Source organism: Pygocentrus nattereri, chromosome 29 (genome assembly GCF_015220715.1).
Source record: "Pygocentrus nattereri isolate fPygNat1 chromosome 29, fPygNat1.pri, whole genome shotgun sequence".
NCBI lineage: Eukaryota > Metazoa > Chordata > Actinopteri > Characiformes > Serrasalmidae > Pygocentrus > Pygocentrus nattereri.
The window spans coordinates 15,737,384-15,765,327 of NC_051239.1; the positions used below are offsets into that span (position 1 = coordinate 15,737,384).

Sequence of the window (27,944 nt, forward strand, 5' to 3'; positions counted from 1 at the left end):
TCACAAGCACACGGGGGAAAAATGTGAAAGTGGCTTGAGTTGGGGGGCTCTTTTCCATTTGAACGTTTGGAATAATAGAATGTAGCATAACATGCTATAATAAACATGCTATATATTGTCCGGCCCAACTAATGTCAAAGAAAATATCATATTTTTGCCATATCACCCACCTGTACCCCTCACTGTTCATGTTTCCGTAAGCATGTCTGTTTATTACTTGGTAATGTGGGACAGTGTGAGGTGCGTATTTTACACACATTATTGGGGTTTAGGCTTTCATGAAGTAGAACATTAGCTACATTAGCTGGGCAGATCCTGTGCAAACCTAAAGAAATTTTGGACATCTTTTTGGACGTCTTCGCTGATTTGGGGTAAGGGAGGGCAGCTGTGTAAAAACACATTTTTAGCAGAAATAAAACATCATTCAGACAGGCATAAAAAACTCAATCTTTTTTATTATTAAATTCTATCTTAGGTTTCTTTTATATATAAAAGTTCTACAGTGACAGGACTGGCATGAGACCAGACAAGAGAACACCCCGCCCCTCCCTTTAGTCCTTCGGAATACACAATACAGTCCACGGGAAAAATACAAAACCGAAAGATGACGGATACACCATGACACGAGACCTGTGGAAGTGTATTTGTGTGTAGTGTGTACACGTGTGTGAGGAGGGGGACTGACATGATTTGCGTGGACAAATAAATAAACGATTCTTCAGTCTAGAATTGCTTGATTTAAAGTGAGGATGGCATGCTGTGCGGTCTCATTCTCACCCATACACATTCGCCCACTCGCTCTCTTTCACACACAAATACAGCTTCTGACTCACATACAGCATCACAAGTGGATGGACATGCATACACAAAACACTTTTTCCTTTCTCGCATTCAGCTTTGCATGCAGACGGGCCAATTGTGCGCACAAATACACTCACAAAGAGCACACTACACTCAAGTGTGTATGCCGTGTCGGAATGTTAGGGTGGAACAAGGTACCGTTTCTTTAATACTAATATGGCACAACGTTACAATATGTGGCCTCTAACCAATGACTAGATGTTTGTGTGCTTTGAACATCTCGACCAACCCCTGACGTTCCAGATGTGTTTCTGCGGGTGTTCTGGATGAACGGTGTCCAACAAATCACATAAATAAAAACACAATCCAGTATTTTCCATGGTCATATCAATGATTCGGTTTTAAATAGTAAGCTACATCATAATCACAATGTACACTAGCGTTCAAAAGTTGGAAACTGCTGTTCAAAAGTTCTGAATATTTTCAACAATATAAAAACTTTGGTTGCACACTAGTGTAGAAAACCACTTTAGTCCTGTGCAACTTCACAGGTTTAACAAAATTCGTAGAACACTAGGAATGTGCTAGACATGTCCAGAATGATGAACAGAGCTGGAGAAGAGTCTAAAATGACAAAGAAAGCTCTATTTCATCGAGAATGAAGTTACAATAAAAATTTTTCGTATTTCAAAAGTGGAGATCATCTCCTCAGTCAGAATGCCTGACATAAAAATTCAAATAAGCAATTACAGTATATTGTTTTTTTTCACTTTTTGTTCATAGAATTCTTGAATAAAACCTCTAAAAAAGAGCTCTTGTTAAATAGTTCGTTATATTTAAATCCACATTGCGCAAGTTATTTTGGTAAGCCATCAAGACAAAAAGTAGTCTAATACTTGGTGTCCCTTTGCACTCAATACCATCACCAATCCAGTCTCTTGATATGCTGTCTATTCTAGCCCACTCTTCCACAAACGGGGGGCACATTTCAGTCAGAGTGTGTGTGTGTGTGTGTGTGAGACTCAACATTTCACTTGTTGCTCCAAAGGAGAATTGGGATTGAGATGTGGTGATTTTGCTGATCAGTGTTCCATCAAATCCTGTTGAATACATTACATCTAAACACCATACAGTTGTTACTATGGAATGTGGGAGTGTCAATGTTGTGTTCTACTCAGATGTGAAGCACAAAGTTAGTGGAAGTTATTATGTCCCTCAGACATAAAGCATAACGTTAATGGGCCACAATGGACAGGAACTCTCTCAAGAGACTAGCGTAATCGTTACCTGACAAAACTGGCTCTGTCATTAAGGCGACTGGGTGCTTAACCAAGTATTAGAGAAAAACGCTACCAAGAGTATGGGAAGCTTATAAAAAATAACAAAACTGTTAATATGGCAAGTGATTCCAGACTTTTGAATGGTAGTGTAGCAGTACAATCGCAATATTGAATTTCGTCTATATAGAGCAACTCCAGCACAAGTATTTCAGTTTGCCCAAATCCTGATAGTGAAGAACTGTGACTCAATAACTTATAATTCCATTATCAAACTTCAGTCCACACAGGTATACCACCTTAGATTAAACACTGGATGTAGTGTGAGGTATGAGAGAGAGAGTGTGAGTGTGTGTGTGTGTGTGTGTGTGTGTGTGTTCACTATCTAGACATGGAACTGCTCTGTGACACTGAAAAGAGCCCCTCTACAAAACATTCTATCACGATATATATTTACACATCTGGACACACGCAAGACTTGACAACAGTCACTATACACTAGACCCCTAACCACTGCTTCCACACGACCACCACGCACCAAACACCGTACTCGAAGTAGCTTTAGCACCAAAGAGCCGGTTTGCTGAGCGGAAGTCGGCGTACATGCAAGCGTATGCCCAAGTCTATCTGTGTGACTTCTATCAATGTAAACTGTTGATCTTATCAGGTGTACATGCATGCTCGCTCACTGCGTGTGAGCTGTGTGTATGTTCAGTCACTGTCGCTGGTATCGCTGCTGGGATCTCCCTGCACTTTGTTGCGGTGCTGCATGGCTCGGTGATAAGCCACCTGGACAGATTTCCTGATGTTGGACTTCCTGCCTTCCAGCATCTTCTCCTTATCCAGCTCCTGATCCACACCCAGCGGGACCAGCTTAGAGCGGGGCAACCATTGCCTGCATACATACAGTAAAAGAGATGGTTAAATGGGGAGGGGTGGGGGGGCGGGGGGTCTGATTTCCCCCAAAATGTAGTAAAAAGCCAGGACATGTTCAGTCTCCAAAGTTTCCGTCTTTAACTTTGCTGAGGAGCTACAAAGCCTATGTAGATAAATATTGGAAGCTCATGTTTTGGATGTTTATTCACAAGGTTCATAGTCTTAAATTGCCCCATCTATGATTTCTGGTGTCTTACAGGCATCAATTTCAGAACAAGCATATATTTAATAAAAGACATCCATATAGGAGGACATTAAATATCTTGGAGCCATTTTCATTTAAATGCAAGTTAATATACATTTACAAATTACTGCTATATTTATTTGCATTTTACATACTGTCCCAACATTCCTGGAACTGAAGCCTGTATCTGGAAACTGCATTTGTTATTTTTAAATGCAAAATTAAAATAAGAGGCAAAACATAAGCGAACACTTCAGACAACAGTTACATCTCGGCTGGTTGACTACATTAAGAGTAAGAGACAAATTGTGTAAATTTCAATAAACCATCATATAAACATGTACATTCACATACACACTTACTCCAGTCCATACATCTGTGTTTCTAACCACACTGCACCGTTTCTTTTTCAGCATTTATTTCTGCATTTCAGCACACTGACTTATGCATATTTCCTCTGCCCTATTTACCACTCTTTGTTCTTCAGCACAGGATGCACACTAGACACAGAATGCAGCTCTTCCTTTGTTATGAACGTTGTATATTTGCTGTCTGCTAACAAAAATACTTTACTTTGCAGTTTAGCGGAAAATGTGCTACCAAAAATGCTTCTTTTAACAAATTAGAAGTGTCAACATCAGTAGAAATAAATATACCAAAAATCTTTAGTCTGATGCATTTAATAACTTATTGCTTGTTGAAGAAGCTTACATACAGTAGCCTGTTGGAAACCTGATCTCAAAATGATCTATGCCTTATTAGACATGGTATCTAAATGAGTTTACACAGATGTTTACTTACCCTAGATACAGTCAGCTAAGATGCATCTGGTGTCCAAATTTTGCTTCTGTAGTTTATCACTAGAATTCTGAGGTTACCATAGCCAGCAAATACTATAAGCCAACAGTCACTCAAATTTCTTTCATCACACAGGTATTTATTCAGTTGCGCATACCTGCTTAAAATGGCTATCTGCAGTGTTCAGCTACACAGTGAAGTTCTGTTCATTTGTGCATTGCACACCAAGTCCTATTGTATCCTAGTTGTGGGTGATTTCGGTATGAATATCAGGGTGAAGTGTATTTTTTTTAAAGATACATCTCAAACAGAACTATGCTTACATTAACCCGTTTTTGTATGCCAAACGTGGTTTATTATTCTAGGATGTCCCTTTACGTCTAATAAGAACTACATTCAACAACTGCCTTAAAACTGTTTTTTACAGTTAAAAGGTTTTTTACAACAATAGAAAAAAAAAAGAACCTGAACAATAAATGTACATGTTAATACGCAGCTAGACCTTACAAAACTGGTGCTAAATGTTGGTTCACGACACTTGCCTCACATGTGCATCCCATACACTGATGCTTACATCTGACTCTAAGATAATGCTGGACGTTAGTAACTGTTACAGCCATTCAGTTTCAGTACCAGCTGCCATCTGGTTTGTCACAGTGTTGCAAGGACCAGGCTTTGAGACCGTGCATGAGAATGCTCCTGACTGGCTGAGCGTGGATAGCAGTCTATTGTCCATTCTAGGCCGAAGGCTAAACCAGTCATTTTCTCAAAAAAAAAAAAAAAAAAAAAAAAAAAAAACACCTTACCATGAGGGACATTATCATATTCACTTTAAATGTGATTTAAAACATTTCTGACTCTTAATATTACACTAACATAGTTGCAATATCTGCACATATTTGTAGGCTTTGAAAAACATACTTTAGGGAGAATTTCAAGCAGAGTGCTGAAGAACTTGGTTGTTACACTGTTTACTACTACTGGGTCATAAATCATATCCAAGAGTTTGGGCAAGTGGCTACTTCTTCTGCTGTCTGTTAGAAACATCAGCCTTGTAACTCCAGAAACAAACAAAAGAAGCAAATACTGTACAATAAAGATGTCTTGGCTGATCAACTATATCTGGGGACCCAGATGATTGCTTTTGTCAGCCAGTATTGCTAAGGAGCAAGTGCCCATGCTTACTATAAAACTGCACAATACAAAGAAAAAACACTTATGGCAACCAAACACAATCAGGTACTCGAAAAGCAACCTTAGAATCTAGCATCAAATTAATCAGAATAACGTTTAATAAACAATTAATAAACGGTTTCCCAAGAAAATATGATTCAGTCACAACTGTTCTGAACAAATCGCCTCTGGCCTGACTGGAAGATTCACTGCAAAGAAACCACTTCTTAGTGTGCGGAGGACGAGGCTTCATGTCAACATCAGTAGAAGACCGAGTCAGAAGACGTAGGAACTTGTTGATGATCTGATGAGATCAATTTTTAATAAATTGGGTAAAATTATGCATAGATGCAGAAGGAGTGACTGTTCTGTACCGCAGTGAAGTTGCAGTTAGCTTGAACAAACCAATGGCAATCATAACCCACATGACTTTCACAGCATACTTCAAAGCCATGGCCACGTCACCAGGTTTCAAGTTGTTAGCAAAAACACCCCCAAGTGCAAGACCGATCTGACGAAGAGGCGAGGTGCGGTACAGCTCAACTTAAAACCTGGTATGCAAATATACACAGCACACTTGGAAGTGCAAATTTGTAGAATATGCATTGGCTGTGACTCACCAGGTCCTCTTGTTGTCGAAGAAGAGCACGAGAAAGAGATGTTCCCGTGCCTCTTGGGTCATCTGCTCACCCAGTTTCAGCACCTCCAGAGGGGGAACGGGGATCGGCACGCCCCGGTGGAACACTCCTTCCCGTGGCATCTTGGGGTCAATAATCTGACAGAGAGAAAAGATGATCAACAGGACCCCAAAACTTCTCAAAGACTATGTTCTTTTGTGGTCCCAGATTGGATACATTGCCGCTTTGTGGCCAAAAGACCTTAATGAGCGCAGAATTCCTGCACCATCATTCAGTGGCAGCAGCACCTAAATTCTAGTTAGTGGCAGTAAATCACTGCCAGAGCAATAGAGCTGACCTCGCTCTAATATTGAACTGCTGAGAGCAAATTGGCAATTAAATTTATGAAGGCTTGTTTCTGATGCATATGATTCATTCACGTGTCGCTACTGATGAGAATGTGCACTAGACAATCAATCCAAAGGGCATGTTTGTTCACAGTAAACAGAGAAGCCACTAACAAACACAAACATGAACGATTCAGTAAAGGAAAAAAACAGATCTGAGCAAAAACTCAGAACTGAGCAATGGTACTTCAAATGTAAACAATCTCTGAAGGTGCCGAGATGCGTTTGGTCTCTTTTTCTGAGCACGGAGGGTAACTGTTCCAATGGCATTACTACACGGACACAGTTTGAAGTGGAATGCTTAAAAACCAGGTTCAGGGCCATGAAAATGTTCAGTGGGATGATGCAGCTACGTAGCTATTCGCTGACTCATTCTACATTTGTCAATATGTCAGTATTTTGCCACCGAATCCTGCTGCGTTATTTCAAACCCAAAAGCACACGATTTTAAATTCATCATTCAATAAATTTCAAAGGTTTGATCCAACAACAATTCTCACATGTTTACCAGCCTGGTCAGCAGCCCTGTTTTAACATTAGGTATCAGCAAACAAAGACGCTAAATATAGAAGAAATGTTAAGAAAGTGCACCAATTTATAGACTAATAAAGACTAATTTAAGACTATAAAAACACAAAGAAAGCAATGCACAGAAAGATGTTATGCTTCCTTCACCACCAGAGTAATGAGGTCACTTGTGTATGTTTTGCAGGTTGGTATGTGAAAGGAGGTGTGTGTGTGTGTGTCTCCATTAATGGTGTGTACGGTGCGAGTCAGTACGTTGGTAAGACTTACCAAAGCAGGGTAAGAGGGATATCCTCGACACTTGGCCCATACTAGGTCTAGTGCATCCAGGGAGGTGTAGTCTGTCGAGCTCATCCAGCAGCCTGACCTACCCCTGCCTCGCACCACTGGAATAGACAAACAACATTGCAGCTCTATATACTTTGTAGGGTTTTGTTTTTTTTCTTACACTTTTTCAAGGTATACAACTTACTCGGCCCTTGGTCTCACCTAAGGGGTCAGACTGTGGGAGGTGGCACACTGATGTCATTACACCCAGTGTACATGGCCAAAACAAACATCACCACACACACCAGAAATGAGGCAAGCCTTTAAAGCGTCTCCTGCCAGAAGTAGTGACGGCTCAATAACCACTTCTTTCTGTTCTGATACCAATACTGATATTGAAAGCTTTCGTACCGATACCAGCCAATACTAATCCAATATTTTTATATTAAGTACTGTGGAGGTTAGTCGAAGCGGACTATGTTTTTAGATGTTCTTTCCCCCTTTTACCATAATACAATGTCTGTAAGTGAGCTGAAATTCACTGAGTTGCTCTTGCTGCAGTGTTCTGACAAGAATTTCCAGTGTTTTAGCAAAACTCTGCTACTACTCTGAGCCTACTGTTATCATGTCACCTACTTGGCTTTGTTTTGCAGCACTACAATCAACTCTGTGCTATTTTCAGGCTAGGTTAAGGACAGTGTATGGATCGGATTTCGTTCCTTATAGTGCCATGATATCTGATCCAGCATTTTCTAAACAATACAAGATATCGGATCAGTGCATTCCTTTAAGGCTACAATTTACTGGTTCCATTAACACGACAATGACTTCTGATCTGAACCCAGTAGAGCAGAAGAATCAGAGATTTTTAACATGAATATGCAGTTCAGACATCTGGAGCAATTACATGATGTAATCAAGTCAACATAGACCAGCATCTCTAAGGAATCAAAGGCATCAAATTCAAAATGAGTGAATATTTGCAAAAAACAAAGTTTATCTCTTTCAACATTAAATATCTTGTCTTTGTAGTGTATTCAATTGAATATAGGTTTAAAAAGGATTTGCAAATCATCGTATTCTGTTTTTATTTATGTTTTACACAACGTCCCAACTTCACTGGAATTGGGGTTGTATTTCAAACTACACATGCCCCATTAAATAAACAACTACTACATTCAGCCCCTTGTATTATACAAGTTCAGAAACCTGAATATTCAAATAACCATGGTCATCCCTAGCAGAAGTACGAGGATAAACTTACAATGAGAAACCCCTCTGGCACCTCCCACAGAGTAAGAGTCATTCTCTGTTCCTGACGTTTCCTCACTGCTGTCCTCTTGAAATGCTGAGCGGGAGAATGAGGGCTTGCCACGGCCGTGTTTAGAAGGAGTGGTACTGATGGGTAGATTGATAATAGAGCAACAGTAAGAGAGAGCAAGAGAGAGAGGGTGAGAGTCAGAAGTAGCCCTACACATTTCCATACATTCTTTGATTTTCAAGCTGTGCTGATTCATACATGCAATTTTGAATATATGCTCTTGGAAAAGTTTACACTACTGGGCTTGTTTTTACATTTTTACATGCTTCTAGAAATGGTCGTATGGCGTTCCGCCATCATAGAAATTTAGTGCCTTGCTCAGCAACACTGTGGAGGTGTTTGCTACAACAAAAAAAACTGCTATGCCTCATCAACATTTTGCCGAACTCATCACACTTACTTGTTACTTCCCTCTAATTCATTTTGGGTCAAAATGTGCATTTTGCATCGCATCAACTCAAACAGATGATTCAACCGAGTGTCACATTATATTCTATATCTGGGTCATTATTCACAGAGGCTACACACCATCCATCATAGACGGTAGCTGTATGAGAAGTCACAGGGACAGCAATTCTAATATAGAAACTTACATTAACAGTGAAATGTGAACATTTTTTTTGTTCATGAACTCTGACTTATTTCAAAACTATGATTCAAAATTGTATTAGTCAGTCTTAGTCACTTTAAAAAAACATTTTAAAAGGTTCCAAGAAATGAAAACCACATATTCAATGCTAATTACCGACTTGATTGCAGAACTTACTTTCTGGAAAAAGTTTCTACAAGTGTGACTTGTGGTAAATTAGTAACTATAAACAGTGACCAGAAGATAAAAAAAGGAACATTTCTTCTAAGAAGTCTATAAATGTCTGGAGCACAGTTCTGGGTGAGTGAATGCACAATAAGAAAGTGAAGAAAAAAAAAAGGCTCCAATCATTATAAATGGTGAGCTGATGTAATTTGGCTGTTTAAGCAAGTTTTCATCTTATTTAGACCCCTTAAAGTAATGTAATCAAAATGCCTGTTACTATGGTTACACTTTACATGTGTCATTTTCAAGTCAGAGCGCCTTAAAAAATAAACATAGCTTTAAATGTTTGAAATGAAATAAGCTTTTCAAAACCAGCAATTAATCTACAGTTCACTCCAACGCAGCACTGTGATTAGGCCTGGGTGAAACGTGAATATACACTATATTGCCAAAAGTATTCAGTCACCCATCCAAATAATTGAATTCAGGTGTTCCAACCACTTCCATGGCCACAGGTGTATAATACCAAGCACCTAGGCCTGCAGACTGCTTCTACAGACATTAGTGATAGAATGGGTCGCTCTCGGGAATTCCAGCATGGTACTGTGATAGGATGCCAACTGGCAACAAGTCTAGTAAATGAAATTTCCTCACTACTAAATATTCCACAGTCAACCGTCAGTTGTATTATAACAAAGTGTAAGAGATTGGGAACGACAGCAACTCAGCCATGAAATGGTCGGCCATGTAAAATGACAGCGGGTGCTGAGGGGCATAGTGCGCAGAGGTCACCAACTTTCTGCAGAGTCAATCACTACAGACCTCCAAACTTCATGTGGCCTTCAGATCAGCTCAAGAACAGCGTAGAGAGCTTCATGGAATGGGTTTCCATGGCCGAGCAGCTGCATCCAAGCCTTACATCACCAAGCACAATGCAAATCGTCAAATGCATTGGTGTAAAGCTCCGCCACTGGACTCTAGAGCAGTGGAGACGTGTTCTCTGGAGTGATGAATCATGCGTCTCCATCTGGCAATCTGATGGACGAGTCTGGGTTTGGTACCAGGAGACGGTACTTGTCTGACTGCATTGTGCCGAGTGTAAAGTTTGGTGGAGGGGGGATTATGGTGTGGGGTTGTTTTCAGGAGTTGGGTTCGGCCCCTTAGTTCCAGTGAAATGAACTCAATGCTTCAGCAGACCAAGAGATTTTGGATAATTTCATGCTACCAACTCTGTGGGAACAGTTTGGGGACGGCCCCTTTCACCAGTGCACAAAGCAGGTCCACAAAGACATGGATGAACAAGTTTTGGTGTGGAAGAACTTGACTGGCCTGCACAGAGTCCTGACCTCAACCCAACAGAACATCTTCAGGATGAATTAGGGTGGAGACTGTGAGCCAGGCCTTCTCATCCAACATCAGTGTCTGACCTCACAAATGCGCTTCTGGAAGAACGGTCAGATATTCCCATAAATACACTCCTAACCCTTGTGGAAAGACTTCCCAGAAGAGTTGAAGCTGTTATAGCTGCAAAGGGTGGGCCAACGTCATATTTAACACTATGGATTAAGAATGGGATGCCACTCAAGTTCATATGTGTGAGAAGGCAGGCGAGTGAATACTTTTGGCAATGTAGTGTATCTGCTACATATGATATGATAGCTCAGATGATTTTAAAGTCCTCCCACATGTGTCTTCTGAGGCATCTTTGCTCTTTTAGTTTCAATGGCTGAAGGGAAAGTGGTGCAGTTTGTCGTAGGGTAAGGTGATTTGTGTCCTACATAAATTAAGAATGGGTTTATTCGAACCAGCTATAATTTATTTATTTCTAACATTTTCCATATAATAGCAATTACTGTTTTGTTTAGTTTTGTGGCTTAAAATTATTCAGATCAGCCCAGGAGTGGGCAATATGGTTAAAATAAAAAAAGCAGAACGCAGTAGAGCTTCTCTGGATGTTTCACATCTAAATTTTTCAAATCACTTGTCTCATACGTGCATCACAAAGGTAGCAGAAACAAGGCAAGAAGGCAAGCTATACGAAGTTAAATGCTGACTCCAAAAGGCTATTCTTTTCATATCTCTCTCTACTGGCCACCCACTTGCTAAACAGATTCTCTCAGACTGCAACTCACTACACAGCAGGAGATGAGGGACTGCTAAAATGTCCCTGAGTGAGGTCTCTGGGCCATTTAGCTAAACCAGAGTTTCACAAAACCAATACCTTAAAAAGAATTCTAACCAGTGTCATAAACTGGTATATCAGCTTTCTACTAAGCCAGCCCAGTTCTAAAACATTACATATTATATGCCTGCATATTACTGTGGTGATGGCCAACCCATCTAAACTATATGCAGCATATAAATTATATGTAAATGATATGTGACTTTGGCTTAGAAAATGTGTGTGTGTGTTTTTGTGTGTGTGACTTTCTATGCATGTGTTTACCTGGTTCTGTCGGAAGCTGCGCTGCTACTGCTGCTGGTGGTAGACTCTGAGTCAGAGCTGGAGCGAGGTAAACTCCTCTCATTCCTGTATACACGGAAACTCTCGGTCACTGGCTGACTGCCTCCATCAAAACCATTACTGGGCAGACCTGCGGGACAGTGAGTGATAAACTTAACTTGAATTTAGACTCTAGTAAGGCAAATCGCACAAAGTCATAGTGGCATGGTGTTATACAATAATGCAAATAACCTTAATCTTAAAGGACTGGAAAAGGCAAGTTTATGATCTTGTACAATTTAAGTGTTGGGGAACAAAACTGAAAGAATTTAAAACTAGTTTAAGCCCAGTGGCGCCATGTTGAGTTCAGAGGTAAAAAGCAACATGCCACTGATAAATTGCAGCACTACGGATGTGTACAGTCATATGCAAAAATTTGAACATAACAACATTTATATGATTGGGTAATTTAAGTGACAATAAGTTAACACATTCCTTACAGGAAACAAACTTAAATTTTTCTGTGTACATTTGTAAACATTTTACTCATTTATTTTGTTTCACATGTTGAAAAAAAAGTACAACAATTTAATATAACCACATTTATGTTATATGTAAAATTAAAATGTGCATTAAAATGTGCAGAAGTGTGTTCTCTGTAGACAATGTCTTAACTTATTTTCACTTGGAAAATCAACAAAATGCCTTATTTGACTAAGTTGCCCAAACCTTTGCATACAATTGTATGAATGGATCAAGAGCTGGATTAGCCACTTCACCACCACAGATTGTACAGGCTGAAGATTGGGCTAAAAAGGGTCTAACAAACTACGCAGAGAAACAGATGAACTACTGTCTGTAATTATAGAACTACAAAGTGCTCCTATATGGTAAGTGGAGCTGATAAAATAGACAAAGGGTGCAGAAATACGGACAAAGAGTAACTGCTGTGTTCATGTATGTTATAATCTGACTGTGTATATTCTCATATCACAGCATGTTAAATATCTTTGCACCTTATCCTCACTACCTCGTGCTCAGAAATGAGTGTCATGTTAATACTGCGCTGTATTGTCTGTTTACGGTGTCTGTTTTAATGATTGTATTGCTTCTAGTTTAATTTTTTTGTACACTTATGTCTGTACATTTGCACCGAGTCTGTACTGTCTATTTTGTTTTGTTGCACCCTATTCCAGGAGGAACTTAATTTCGCTCCACTGTGTGCTTGTACATAGATGGAATGACAATAAAAAGCCTCATGACTCTTGAGATACAAGGTGGTCTTACAGTGGCCAGTCTGTGTACAGTTCAGTGGAAAACCTCCATAACAGTAACATTACAAGATTGTGTGTGTGGGCATGTGTGTGTGTGTGTATATATGTGTGCCTGTACCCAGTATCAGGTGCTCGTTATCACTGTCACTCTCAGAGCTGGAACTGGAACGAGGACTGCGGGGTCGTTTGCGTTGGCGCACAGAGGTCAGTAGGGGGAGCTGTGGGGGGCCTATAGGACTGGAGTTCACTCCCCCAACGTTGTGTAGTGCCTCTCGGTTTTTTGGGGGCCGGCCCGGCCGCTTGGGTGGGCCTGTGGCCTTTGGGTTCTTTTTGGAGAAGAGAACAGAAGTTCTGCGTCCCACTTCAGAGGCAAGTGTGGAGGCAGATGCATTGATATCTAGAAAGAGAGAGAGAGAGAGAGAGAGAGAGAGAGAGAGAGAGAGAGAGAGAAAAACAGAGAGCGAGAGAGAGAGAGAGAGAGAAACGGAGAGAGAGAGAGAGAGAGAGAGAGAAACGGAGAGAGAGAGAAAAAAACAAGGTCAATAACTTGTGTCTTGTAACATTTTATGTAGCACACGTCGGGCATTATGTCATTATTATGTAGATGTTAGAATTTTGAAGAAAGAAAAAAAAAAAAAAACAAAGAACAAAAACAAAAGAAATTTTACATTCTGCACTATTTCTAGTTAACCAGTCTCGCTTTTGAGCACACACCATCATTAAAGCAAATGGAGACACAGGAATTACTAAAATGTTCTGAAATTCATGTAAATATTTAGAAAACTCTACTTTTCCCACATATTGTTGGGCTGATAATATAATTTGTTTGAAAAACCTTGCATAGTATTAGAATTGAGTGAAAACAAAAGGCCTTTCACTAATCGTCACAGACTTTTGGAACTCGCTGTGTTACAGTTGGTATGTAATTCAAATGACAGATTTTGTTGAAATGAACACACTGCACTAAAAAAAAAAAAAGTTCAAACGTAATTTTTCTGCCAAATTTAGTGCACAATCTCCATTTATTAGTCTAACATATTGAGGGGAAAAAAAGATTTAATATTTTGCACCCAACAAGTTACATTCAACAAATAAACAGTAATTGAGCATCAAAATGATCAGGAGTGTGTTCTCTCTGTTGGACAATCTCCATTTGGTCCATTCATAGTAAGATTCATACAGCGTAAAAGGCATCTAGCATTTTCAAATATGAAGTCACCTTTCCCACCGATCTCCTGGCTGCTGCTCTCCCCTCCCTCATCATGACGGGTGGACCCTGAGGCGTGATGCGCTAGCACAGAGCCCCTCTCTCCTGAGGCTCCTGAGTCACGGCTTGCCATGCCGGCTATTCCCTCGCGCTGGTGCGCTAGTTTGCGCTTAATTACAGTCATTTCCTTCCTCAGGGCTTTGGCTCGCCGTGAACGGCCAATGCTGTGCTTTCCTGAGCTGACCTCATCGAACCGCTCTTGCAAGATCCGCAGCTGCTCCTCCAGTGGCAGCCTCCGCCAGTTCTCAGCCAAGAGCAGGTCTGAGAGAAAAAGAGAAATTAGAAGAAGACAACAAGCCATTATTTGTATTCAGTGGGTCAAATGATCAATATTTTCTGTGTGACACCAGTAAAGTGGGAACCAACTGAACCCAGTGCAGCCATAAAGAATGATGATGCCTAATCCTGTGGTGGAGTTAATAGGAAACTTTGTGACATTCAAAAGTGGATCAACAGTAAGTGAAGGGCTGAGAATGTGTGTGTAGGTGTGATCTAGCTGAATTCACATAGAGCCCACAAACAACAGATTTGCAAATGAACGTCCATTCCACTTTGCAAAGCACTGAACAATCAATCAATCTGCTAGCTGCAACAAGCAAGCTAATTAACATACAGGCCAGATAATGCTGAATAAGTTTGGCAGGGCACTTTGAATACATCCCTACAACTATGATGGCACATTCCCTCTAAAACAACAGCCTGCTTGGCATCAAGCAGATCATTAAGGACGTTTTCAGGCTACTAAACTGATTCTACAAAATCTGGCAAGAATGTAGCATTAAAAGCCCAACAAGTGCTTCCCTGCACTGGGCTTGAACTGATTCTGAGTAAAAAGTTCTGATGTAAATAATACAGTTGCTATTAGTTGAATGATGCTTTTATTGCTTTTGCTATTGTCACTGTGATATCAAATAACTTTATCAAAGGTTGCATTTTATGTCCTCGCTGTAAGTACCTTGTTTGAGTACAAATATGAGAAAGTTACCAGCAGCGGGTGTGCATGACTGAAACAAAGAGGGGGAAAAATAATCAAATGCTCTGGAAAGACGAAAATAAAGTAAAATATACACAAATCAACAGAAAGATCCACCACTGGAGACAATGGATCATCAACTCACCATCTTCGTTGATGGAAGGTGATCTCTCTCTGTCCCGCTCCCGCTCTCTCTCCCGCTCCCTCTCCCTCTCCCTGTCCCTTTCACATGGCGACTCAGGGCTGGGCTCTCGAGGGAGATGCATGCCCGTGTCATAATCGTAGCCAATCCGCTCTGCCTGACGCCGAGCCTGCCGCAGAACAGCGCCCCCTGTCTCCCGCAGCCGCAGTGCTGCCCGGTAGAAGACTGTGTCTTTGGCATTGTATTTCAGACAGTTGTTGACGATGAGCAGGAAGTCTGCCTCAAATGCTTCAAAGCTGAGATAGTGATGAGACTCCAAACTCAGCTTCATGGTCTGAAAGTCCATCGGTCGCTCGATGTGATCCAGGTAGTCAGGGACCTAAGAGACAGACACGCAGAGTCACAGAGACACACAGACTTGGGCTTGGAAATACTTTGACAAAAAAGCTTGTTCCAAATGCAAGATAAGACTGTACTACACAAAGTGGAAGCTATGTTTTAGAAATGCTGTCAACTTCTCCGGGTTTAAGCTAGTCTGTATTGTACTGGTGCATGTACTGTAGTCTGACAAGTCAACCGTCCAGATTATTTACAGACATAATGGACGCTGTTTTCTTTAGACCAAAGAATAAAAAGCATGGCTGTTGTAAAATGCATAATTTTAAGAGCAACACACAACAATGAAGACCCGGTACAGTTGCACAGCCGAAGACAGAAGAGTGGCAAAACAATTCGCCTTTCAAAACTGCATCAGTTGGTGCCTTACATCTCCAAACAATTCTTAAGTGTAGTTAAAGGAAAAGATGATGCAACATGTAAACTTGCACCTGTCCCAATTCTTTTGTTATAGGTAAAACTGGTTTACCTCATTCAGTGAGACTGGCTCAGTGAAAAAGTTGCTGGTGTCTCTTTCTTGCAGCTGGTCCAGAGTTGTCCTCAGCAACCTTAGGAATGGAGTCAACTGCATCTCCAAAGCCAGCTGTTGAATCTTAATCTACACACAAACAACAGTCATAGTTACACACGAAAACGTGCATCTATTGAGCCAAATGGAGAATCTTTTAGCAGAAAACAGTGTGCGTGTGTGTCTCACCGCCTCCCTCTTGAGTTTTTCTCTCTTGCGGATGAGCTCAACCAACAGCCTGGCTCTCTCCAGGTCATGCCGGAGTCTCTGCCATGCCTTCAGCTGCTCCTTCAGTGCTGCATGCTTCTCCTCACTGTCCCTCTACTCACACAAAACAAGTGATCAACCAAGTGCCACTACGGTATTCAGACATAAAAACAGGATGTACTTATATGGAGGTACTTATAAAAACAGGATGTACTTATATGATCACTCCATCATATTCCTTAATCTGCTGTTAGCGCAGACGCTTGATACCTTTTACTTTTTAGTCAGAAGTGGTCTAGTTTTTTCATTCACAATGGTAAAAACTGTCCAGAGAGTTAGGAAAGTTACCTAGGTATGTTTACTGTCAAAACTATGCAGAGGAGAAAAAAAGCTTTGAGAAACAATACAAATTCAATCACAGAAAACCAAAGAGAAGAAAATTTGAAACAAATCAGCAGAATCACTAGGACCCTGAGCACCACAGAGTAGAGTGATTAGCTTAGTGCTTATGTTTGTGTTCATAGCTGCTTCAATAAGAACAGACTTCAGGAGCGTACATGAAATAGGAATGATTGCATGTATTTACCGTGGCTATAGGAATGGGCTCAGGGTTGCGCTGGGACTGCAGGTGTGTCTGCAGCCGCCGCAGCAGGGGGACACCATTGCGACTCTGTCTCTTTAAGGTCCAGTAGGCATGCAGCCTCTGCATAAACTGACTCTTTCTGGGTACAGTCAGATTGGCTGTGATCTTACTGAGCCTAGAGAGATGGAGAGGAGGAAGAAGAAAGAGAGATGATGCAGGTAAACAAAAAGAGGGGAGATCCATAGCAATGAGTTTTGAATGTGAGCCAGCAAATACCCTGTTCGAACTTGACCGAGCTTGTGTCCGATAGACAGTCAGGATATATTACATGTACTGGGGGTGTCATTACAAAAGCGTCATTACTGTTGCAGGGGACACATTTTGGTTTTTCACCCCAACAAAATCAGCAAATAAACACTAAGTTGTGCAGAGGTGTGTTCTCTGTAGTGAATGGGTTCTAATTTTCACTTAGAAAATCAACAAAACCTTTACATACAATCTACACTAGCAATGCTGTTATGTTACTCAGTTTTAACTGAGGTTTAACTGAAAATGTTTTGGTAATCTCAAGAAGTTATCAAACTGTAAATAATACACTGTTTATCAAGTTAAAATGATTGATACTTGCTAAAATAAATTGATAATTTATTAGCTTTCAGATTTGATCACGTTTTACATACAATAGCAATAATTTGGGCTTTCAGGTAATTTATATACACAATGAGCTAATTATCTAGTAAGCTGAAACAACAGGAACTAGGAGGAGGGACTGATGATATACTTGCATGATCAGTAACTTTACAGTCACAGTTCCTATTAACACCACCTTTTTCTCCAAGGACGTAACCACATTTCATAGTTTGACCCTTCAAACCGTCTGTTGTGGTATAGGCTAAAGCCCAATTTTGCAATTTTCATTAGTTTTTTTTTCCCCACTGACTTTCATTAAAAGCAACAGCTGCTGCATGTTTTGACCAAAATTCCAACTGTTCATCTGCACCTTCCGCCCGACGCATTCATTCATACAGATTCTCTCATGCTGCATGTTCCTATAATAGCCCTTTGTAGCCCTTACTTTCAAACACAGCTTTTACATGGATTTGAAATAAAAAGAACAGCTTCTTCTTGAGAGCCTCCAATGTAACAAAAATCCATGATCTGCATCAACAAGCACAGCAAAGTAATGATTAAAAAGGAGTAAATGGGATCTACACAGACTGGCCACTTCATCAAGTACACTTCTTTGCATCTACACTCACTGCTCATTTATCATGTCCACTTACTTTGTAGAAGCACTTTATAGTTCTGCAATTCCAGACCGTAGTCCGTACTTAGTCTGTAATCCGTTTCTCTGCATTTCTCAGGATAATAATTTTAGCCCTGTTAGAAAAACTGAACTTTATGCCGTAACAGAAGATTATATTCTATGCTGTGACCTGTGCTCTGCAAGATCATGTAAGAAAAAATGTTCTAATAATGCTCTATGAGATCATGTACGGATTAAAATGTGTATAAGCATTAAAATATGTGTACACGAAGCTAAAAGGAGCTGCACCAGTTCTCGGGAAGCGCTTCTCGAATTAACCGCCGAGAACTGGTGCGGTTAACTGTGAAGGAAGCCGGACACTGCCTGCTTAGCTATAAGAACCTCGTTCATCTGTCTCTTTTGGAGCATTTGCATTCAGGCTTTGTGTATAACCTGCTCCCTTGTTGCAAGAATATAAAGACTTCAAAGACAACCTGTGATCCCAGGCTGTTTATTTAAACAGACTTTTTCTTACAAGCCTCCTGTTCTTCAATGGTTTTGACTCACATAAGACCAAAGAGCAGGTACTATTTGGGTGGTGGGTCATTCTCAGCACTGCGGTAACACTAATGTGGTGGTGTGTTAGTGTGTGTGGCACACTACAGCAGGGCTGCAGGAGTTTTTAAACACCTCAGTGTAACCGCTGGACTGAGAATAGTACACCAACCAAAAATATCCAGTCAACAGCATCCTGTGACCACTGATAAAGGACTAGAGGACGACTAACACAAACTCTGCAACAAGAATGTCTCTCACCATCAAAAAAAAAAAAGGGTGAAATGGCTAACAACATGGAACTTTACAACTATAAAGTGCACTATATAGTTAGTGGACCTGATAAAATAGGTAACAAATGTAGATGCAAGGAAGTGGACTTAACTGTCAGTGTATCTTATATATACACTCCTTGGTTGAAGGCAAGCAGCCACTGCTGTTACACGTGGGATGTGGCCTACGAGAAACCTGAATGTGCAATCTGATTGCGACTCGAGCCGAACAAATATTTAAGGAATTGTGTATCTGCATGACCTAAAAGCGATTTTACCTGTGTGGTGGTATGCATGGCACTGACACCACCGGTGCGGCCGCTCTTCTCTCTGCCAGGATCTTCCTCGCTCTCTTCATCTTCCTCCTGGATTTGGCCTTGGCTCGTTTGGCCCTTTCTGAGCTCCACCCCTTCCCCTCCTCCTCGCCAACTCCACCCACATCCTCCTCGTCCTCAGCCTCTCCCTCGCTGTGGGAAGTGCTGGCTCCGCCTACTCCACCCAAGGGGCGGGCTGAGCCTGGAGGGGTGTGGATGTCACAGTAGGCTGTCTTACGGACGCTGAAGGAGGTGCCATTGGCGCCTGTCTCGCGCACGGGCTCCATCTTCATGTAGAGGCCGGCCTGCTGGGCGCAGGTAACGTGGAAGGCCGTGTAGCAGTTGGCTTTGTGGCACTGGATGCAGGCGCCCGAGCCGCGCTGCTTGCAGATGTAGCAGGTCAGCTTCCACCGTGCTGGCGGGATGTGCTCGATGCTGTCGATGGGCTCCAGGAAGACGGTGTTGGCAAAGCAGACCTGAGGACGGAGGGAGAATCAAGTAGGTTAGAAGAAGAGGACAGAAATGAAGAGAGATAGGAAATAAGCAATATGCAAGTATAATGGACACTACTTAACAATTTACTGTGGTTTGAGGCAAGTTTGTGCAGCGCTGATGGATGGCTTTAAGCTTCCATTAGTTGTTAGCTACATTTGCACAAGAGTGCTTCAGTTTTCTGATATCAAATATTTTAATACAAACTTGCACGTATTAGCTGTGGTTGGGTTTGACAAATCATCATTTTAAAAGCAAACTGGTGTGCAGTGCTCATGATAAATTCTTTCCGTCAGACCGTCTTTGTAATTGAAATACCAAAAGCAACAAGATTTGGACATGAAATGCGATGTTCCATAACATTTATGGATGTCAAGAAAGCAACAGGAGAAACAATAAACAATTATTAAAATAGTGTACCTGACTGAATGTGCCACAAGTACAGACTTTTCAATCTAACTAGAAAAAGTTCAAAGCACTATTTATTATTGGGAATAATAAAGATAATTACATACTAACAGCCCTCTAACACTGAGAAAGGTCACACTGCCACTGATGAGAAGCACTGCCCTTATGAAGCATCAAAAGCTATCTGACTGCTAATGGCACCCCCTTGTGGGCAATTTGTAGTCTGCAGAACATAAATGAGAAACAGTCAGGATTCCTTGAACAGCTTTTCTGTAAGTGTTTGCAGCCTACAATCACAAAGTTCAGGAACGGCAGCCCTTAACAACTTTTGTGCATATTGTGATGATGATAAAAATATGATTCATGGTGCAGCCCTACTAAACAGCTTTCTGTCTGTGATCTAACATTTCTGAACCCTCATTTCACAAATCCCCCGTTTTCAAATGCATTCACTTACTTTAGTGGTCAAACGCTGAACGATGAGCCTAATCACTGTACAGTCTTCCAGGATGAGAAGCAAGAAACAATCTATCATTTTCTAAATGTAATCTTAGCAGCCACTTCATAACTTTCAACCAAAAAGGATTTTGCTATTGTATCACTATACATTCACTATACAGTTATGCTGGAATTCAGGCGTTCTCAACAAAAAATAAAACAATATTGTTTGTGTTATACTGAGCCTTCAGCATTAGCATTATGGGAATGTGATTAAAACTGTAAAGTCAAAATACAACTCAAATCCCAAAAAAGTTGGCATGCAAAAATTAGGATTCTAACTGCTCAACAGTCCTGGGTCTTCTTTGCTGGATTTTTTGTTTCATGATGCGCTAAATGTTTTCTATACATGAAAGCTCTGGACTTCAGAGAGGCTGCTTCAGCACCCGGACTCTTCTGTAAAGCCATGCTGTTGTGGTGGATGCAGTGTGTGGTTTAGCATTGTCTTGCCTAAATATGCAAGGCCCTCCCTGAAAGAGACGTCTGGATGGGAGCAAATGTTTTTTCTAGAACCTCAATATTGATATAGATATATTCAGCATTGATAGAGCCTTTCTAGATGTGCAAGCTGCCCAGGCCTTAGGCAATAACGCAACCCCAACCATCAGAGATGCAGACTTTTGAACTGTGTGCGGATAACAAGCTGGTCCCTCTTCTCTTTTGCAGGACACGGCATCTGCGGTTTCCAAAAAGAATTCCACAGTTTGATAAATCTGACCACACAACAGTTTTCCATTTTGCCTCAGTCCATTTTAAATGAGCTTTGACCCAGAGAAGATGGCAGCATTTCTGGACTGTGTTGACATGTGGCTTCTTCTTTGCATGATACAGCTTTAACTGGTGTTTATGGATTGCATGGTGAACTGTGTTTACAGACAATGATTTCTGAAAGTGTTCCTGAGCCCATGCAGTGATATCCAGTACAGAGTCATGCCTGTTTTCAATGCAGTGCTGCAGGACGGACCAAAGATCACAAGCATCCAATGTTGACCGTCAGCCCTGTCCCTTGCTTACAGAGATTTCTCCAGATTCTCTGAATCTTTTGATGATATTACGTACTGTAGATGGTGGGATATTCAAAGTAAATTTTACTTATAGGAACATTTTTCTGAAATTGTTCAAAAATGTAGTTTTTCACAGATTGGTGAACCTCTGCTTCTCTGCTTCTGAGAGACTCTGCCTCTCTAAATTGCTCCTCCAACTGTTATTAATTAGTACCACTTGTTATCCAACCTTTCGGTGCCCCTGTCCCGACTTTTTTGAGATGCGTTGCTGCCATTGAGTTCTAAATGATGTGCATGTTCTACGTTCTACTGTGAATAAAATATGGGTCTATGAGATTTGCAAAATGATTGCGTTCAGTTTTAATTTACATTTTACACAGCGTCCCAAATTTTTTGCGATTGCGGTTTTATAATCATTTTATATATGTATCTGCTACTATTGAGCTGTCTATAACAAATAATGAAATGGCTTACTGATTGTGGTAGAAATGCTTCACATTTTTATGTATGGCATGACTAATTATATTACAACAGCTCAGCTCTGCTTGCCATTCACATAAATTAAAGGTGCCGAAACTTCTGTCTAACACCTAACTATACACACACACACACACCACCAGCACACACACACAAACACACTCACCTCAGGTATCCACAGCGCGCACACAACATGTGCCCATCGGGCATCATCAGTCTGTTTAAAGGCTCCACCCTTGTTGGGGCAGAGGGCGCAGTCTACAGCTCTGGAGGGCGATTGCAGGCATCGGCGGCACAACCATTGGCCCTCAGGGATGTAGGGCACCCCATAACACTCCTGGTGCACAGCCAGGTTACACATGTCACAAAACAGGATTACATTACTGTTCTGGCACTCGCCATCATTGCAGATGCAGCACACGGCGTCCTCATCAATCAGGGAGTTGGGGTCACCCTGCAGGGGAAAGATCAAGACATTTGGGAAGACAAATGAAGAGGGAGTGAGAGACCGCCAAATGGAGAAGCATTTAACTGGGTTGTTCCAATACATGTCATCATATGTAAATCTCAAGTGATACTATGCATAAAGCAGCCAGAGAGTACACTGGATAACTCCACCGCCTTGCACACAGAATAGCAGGGTTCAATTCCCTGTCCAGGCAGGAATGCATGCAAGACTGCTAAGACTGCATTTGTCTACCATATTGCATATCAAGCTGTTCTGGAAAAGTGTATCTGCTAAAAATGTACAGGGAAGAGATAGGGAGGTTAAAGATTTTGTACCCATTTCCCTGAATAAAAAAGTATTCCCTGTAGAACAAGATATCTGACCGTATACCGATTGTTCATGTAGTGGTAAACACAACTACAAGGCAAAAAACGGTTTACATCCAAGGTATTTAATAAAAGCTGATTAGTTCAAATAATGACTTGTGCTATTGAAATAAGTTGTTTACACCAATGCAGAAAGCAAGCATGAACATAGAGGCACATACCAGTTAACGCAAAATGTTTACGCATGTGTTTTGTTTTTTTGTTTTTTATTACCTTAACAAAGGATTAGAACTGAATCAGGGTTAATATAGCCAATAGCAATCCATTAAATATGCCTCCTTGGCTCAATCTCCATATTTTATGCTTTTCAGGTTTTGAAAATGCCTGCTACCAGCAATATACAGGTGGTGTAAAAAATAATGTTAACACTGCCGTGAAAATACTGTTCTCTTTAGCCATTTACCCCCTTCACCTACCATACAGGAGCACTTTGTAGTTTTACATTTACTGCCTGTAGCCCCACTGTTGCTGCCCAATTAATCAACTCCCCCTCTACCAATCAGTGGAAAAGGACTACTGCAGGACCGCTGCTGACCAGGTACTTTTTGGGTGGTGGATCATTCTCAGTACCGCACTGACATCGGCGTGGTACTGTGCTACACTATTTCAAATGGATCAGATACAGCAGTGTTGCTGCAGCTTTTAAACATTGTGTACACATACCGTCCTCTCTATTAGACACGACCACTTTGCTGGTGCCTTGTAATTGTACAAGTAGAGACTGGACTGTGGTCTGGGTGGTTTTGGCTAGAAGACCATTTTAAGCTCAGCTATGACACTGAGGTGTCAGCAACATTGCTGTGCCTGATATATTTGGACCAGCGCAGCACACACACTTCCATGCCACCACCACGATGGTTTCACTGCTGTGCTAACAATGGTCCACAACTCCAAAATATATATCTGATCAGTGGGGGTCCTTTCTATTAATGATTGTACAGAGAGTGGTTGATAAAATGTGCAGCAACAAATATTAGTCAGTAAATACAAACCTACAAAGGGCAACTTTATCGTAGGGGTAGCTGATAAAATGGCCAAGGAGTATTTTATGTGGCATTGCCATTATTTAGTACATACTCTGTGTGTGTCATAAGCACAGCTGGAGGATAATGGGGAAGTCACCAGAGATGTTTACATGCTCATGCTAGAGTAAGTCACCAGATGTTTACAACAACAGAGATGTTTCTATGGTTGAAGGAAGAACTAAAACTTTAAGGAGTCAATCTACCTAGAAATGCTATAACCCTGCCAACAATGAATGATGGGCCAATTTGCACTGCTCACATGAGATCGAGCTAACGGGTTGCATATACCAGCATCATCATGTGAAGTATTCCTTTAACCACTTGAGGTGAACATTCTCACATTAATCTTGCTGGAAAGAGCCTAAACAACAGTGAGAAGTATCTGAAGATCTCCAACAAACCTTGTTGTGACTTTCAAAGTAGGATTCCTTCTCCAGACGATCCATCAGGTACTCAAAAACCTCTTGGGGGATCGGCGTTACTCCATCGCTGCGCCGCTTGTCATTCATGATGTCCAGCCAGATGTAGTCTTCTTCATCAATGTCGTACTCTACCTCCTCATCCAACTCCTCCACCGACTTATCTATGTACCTATGGGGAGAAAATGAACGAGGCCGACTAAATCAAAGAAAACTTCTGGCACATATATCTTAAGTTGTACTGACTGCACTAGGCATCAGACAGGTTTAACATCAGATCATATCACAACTAAATATCATAACAGCCTGTTCTGTCTCCAGCTTAGAGGCTTGGAGAATCTCATCATTTTTTATTTGAAAATGTGTGGCCTATTATTTCCCCAGCATCAGTTCTCAGCAATTCCCACCTGCTGTCTAAATCTCCCCAAACTTCCGATACCAACCAATCTGGGAGTATAAAGGCATACAGATGCATCCTCTTAGATATGTGATGACATCCAACAAGTCTTTAGAAACTCCTGCTCAGACAGCTGAATTCACTTGGAGGAGAGCAATTATAAAGGAGTTTGCAGATTACCATGGTTAACTGACAACTATCAACAATAATGAACACCCGACCCTCAAATAATAGTTTGGCAAAAATAAAATATACACAATATTCACCTCATATGTAGCAGATTGCCCAAGAAATGTTTGATGTTTGCAATTTGCTTCTTTAGTTCTGCACTTAGCTACTTGAAAGTAGCAGCAAACAGGTGCAAAACACTAACCAGGTCTTGGCTGACTGACTAAATTTGGGGTCATTTTAAGTTTAATTTTGTGTGCACATGCCCACCTGTAATAAGACAGTGCACGTGGTGGTGCATCTGGCCTCTCCTGATCCAGCTCCCGGAACACTGCTTCAGGCAGCTTCACGGCTGGACCAGGCATGTTACCATGGTGATGTGAGCCCTCTTTCTTTTTCTCTTTACTCTTGTGCTTGCCCGCTTTGGGTGTGGCCCCAGCCCCTTTCCCCCCATTGGCTGCTGCAGGAGTGTCCGGCCTGTCCTTTCCGTTGCCACCACCCTCAGTCCCACCTCCATCACCCCCGTTACATGCGGTGGAGCCTCCTGCTCCAGATGTGGGTGTGTCCTCGGCCTCGCTATCCTCCTCTGAAACTACATCCAGGTCCTCGAAGATGCTGACCCGGTGCACTTTGCCGTGGATCTCCAGTTCAACCATGCGCTGAGCTTGGGCATACGTCATCGTCTCCCTGCCAGGAGAATGGGAGTGCTCAGAGTGGTCTGCCGGGCTGCCAGGCGTCCCACCCTGTCCAGGAACCCCAGGGCCACTAGAGTCAGCCCCGTCGCCCGAACCGGACAGAGAGACTCGTGGGGGGCGGCCCTTCCGTTTTTTCTGGGGCGTGCCCTGGGCAGGAGGGGGGTTGTCGTGATCATAATGGTACAGGTGGTACTCGATGCCACTGTAGCTCTTGTAGACTTTGCGGCAGGTTTCTACAGGACACTCGTAGGGCGGCTTGGTGGCCCGCAGGTTGTGACAGAACGTTTTCACATCAAAGTCCAGCCCCATGCTGTCAGCGGACCCTGCAGGGGAGAAGTCCAGCTTACATCTGAAAAAGGGAGAGAGTGTAATATGTTAGTCTCCACCTCACAAACATACATACTTAAGTAAATTCAGAAGGTAAACAGCAGTGAAACGGTTGCGAATTCATCAGTACGTAATACTCAGTTATGTGCCAAGCATGGCCAGTTACCTGACCGCTCTGCTCTACACTGGCTACCAAACTATTCGCTCTAAAGGACAAACAGACAAAGCAGTTTATCCAGAACTGCAGGACCTATAAACAGTCCTCCTGTCAAAACGAAGCTAAACAGTGGGCTCACAGCTGAAAACGTCCCTCACAAAGTACCGTTTTTTACTCAAATGTACTGGCGTGTTGGGAATAATGAGCTCGTCTGTCACTGCAGTCAAATTTCCGTTAAACGGCGACGAGGTAGAAGTTACAGGTGCCACCAGCTGGATGTAAACAACAAACGTTAGCTAAGTTTTTCGGTAATAAGCAGTTTGAGAAGCTAACGTCTAACGTCTTCCCACAGGGGCTACGAGAAGCTCAAGCAGAACCAGAAACGCCTAAAAACGACGCTGTGAAAACTGTTCAAATGGCAAGACGTGTCGGGCCAGTTCAGTGTTTTGAGTGTGCTCGGGCTGCAGGAGCGTCTCATGACAACGTTTCCCTCCACCGAGTCCCTTCATTCAGCCTCTTCACAGCACATCAAAGCGACGCCCATTCAACAGTTGAAACACGCAAGTTTGGAGGCCTTTTCAAGTTTGTGAATGTATTTAAAAAGTCGGCGCACACTTGCCCTCAAACACGGCTGTTCAGCGGTGTCGCCGCGGTTTTACTGCAATACTGCAACGAAGGTGCAGCAGCTAACCGCGGCTAACTGCTTCCAGTGTGGCTCAAGCGCCTTCGCGGAAACGAAAAGGAGCTTTCTCCGCCTCGCACACATGTAAATTCGACAAGACCCTCGAGGAACTCGCGTTTAACCCGGTATATTCCCGCGACCACTGCAGATAGGAACTAGTAAACACTCACTACTCCGCCTGGCTCTGGTCAATGGCAGCACAATATCAATACCACAGCCTTCAGTTCCAACGAAGAAGGGAAGAAATCCCCGCTGGCTTGCTCCCCCGTGTACCGGCGAGTCTAAACGGAGACGGCACCGGCTGTGCTGATTTGAGAAAGTAAGAATAAATATCAGGTGATTTGATTTTACAGAAGATAATACAGGAACTAATGCGAACAAAAGGGGCTACAGTTGAATGCCATAGGCGCGTGTTTGCACATTCGCCATTTTCACACGATGGGCTCTGGCACATTAGCGACCTAACCCTAACTGTGTAAAATATCTAAACATAACAAACACTGTGACAGAAAGCCTTGAGGCGTTCGTTTCGGTGAAAACAAGTAAGTAGTACGCACATGGGCCGGATAAAAAATCGCCTACGTTACTTCCTTCTTGGACCTGTTTTGAACTCCACCGATCTACGAATCAGGCGGCGGCTTTCACGTCGCCGTAGACGAGCACATTCCTCCGCGGAGGTCACTCTGTGTCCGTTTCTGACGGAGAGAGGTCGCTGTAGTCCACACTGGACGATTATAATGGACGAAACGAAAGCATTTCACAGTTTCTCTGTGTTTCCGTCAGGCTATGAAGATACACGAATGTGCGAATGCGGATCTCTGCCTCGAACGACTAATCCTGTGCGCCATGAATTTGAATTGAGCGCTTCAGCGCAGCGCCGACAGGGGGAGCTGTTCACTCAGTTCACACAGATCATTCATATAACTGTGTTAAAGCGGTGCTGCTGAAGACAGAGTGTGTGTCTGTATACATACATATAAAAATTCTCTAATTTTGACTTAGTATCTCATATTAATGACTCCTAGTTAAGAGAAAATGTTCTCATTATTATGAGGTAGTTAGAAATTTCATTAGGTTGACTTACTAGATAGCTTTGTTTTTTCATAGTTCAAAGAAAATTC

General features: G+C 41.9%; 1 protein-coding gene across 3 annotated transcripts; it reads right to left on the bottom strand.

The window, feature by feature from the left end:
- Nucleotides 1-435: 435 nt before the first annotated feature.
- Nucleotides 436-27,661, bottom strand: brpf1 (bromodomain and PHD finger containing, 1). 3 transcript variants are annotated; one of them, XM_017705707.2, is made up of 16 exons: nucleotides 27,381-27,661; nucleotides 25,233-26,006; nucleotides 24,380-24,569; nucleotides 22,286-22,573; nucleotides 19,205-19,716; nucleotides 16,857-17,028; nucleotides 16,253-16,384; nucleotides 16,025-16,153; nucleotides 15,163-15,538; nucleotides 13,997-14,305; nucleotides 12,896-13,174; nucleotides 11,507-11,654; nucleotides 8,250-8,383; nucleotides 6,989-7,104; nucleotides 5,790-5,944; nucleotides 436-2,973 (listed from the first exon to the last, which is right to left on the bottom strand). In XM_017705707.2, the coding sequence occupies exons 2-16, from the start codon at nucleotides 25,964-25,966 to the stop codon at nucleotides 2,790-2,792; spliced, it is 3,858 nt and encodes a 1,285-aa protein (XP_017561196.1). In that variant the 5' UTR covers nucleotides 25,967-26,006; nucleotides 27,381-27,661; the 3' UTR covers nucleotides 436-2,789. The 3 variants fall into 3 exon arrangements, with proteins under 3 accessions (XP_017561196.1, XP_037392088.1, XP_037392089.1); XM_037536191.1 differs by lacking the exon at nucleotides 27,381-27,661 and adding an exon at nucleotides 26,994-27,365; XM_037536192.1 differs by lacking the exon at nucleotides 27,381-27,661 and adding an exon at nucleotides 26,761-26,963.
- Between the last annotated feature and the right edge of the window lie 283 nt (nucleotides 27,662-27,944).

Excerpts from the sequence above, each read along its gene's own strand:
- brpf1 (XM_017705707.2), bottom strand. The coding sequence starts at position 25,966 with ATGGGGCTGGACTTTGATGTGAAAACGTTCTGTCACAACCTGCGGGCC. Across the intron at positions 16,385-16,856 it reads AGCCCATTCCTATAGCCACG|AGGGACAGTGAGGAGAAGCA; the intron begins GTAAATACATGC and ends TTGTGTGAGTAG. Across the intron at positions 2,974-5,789 it reads TTCGACAACAAGAGGACCTG|GCAATGGTTGCCCCGCTCTA; the intron begins GTGAGTCACAGC and ends GTATGTATGCAG.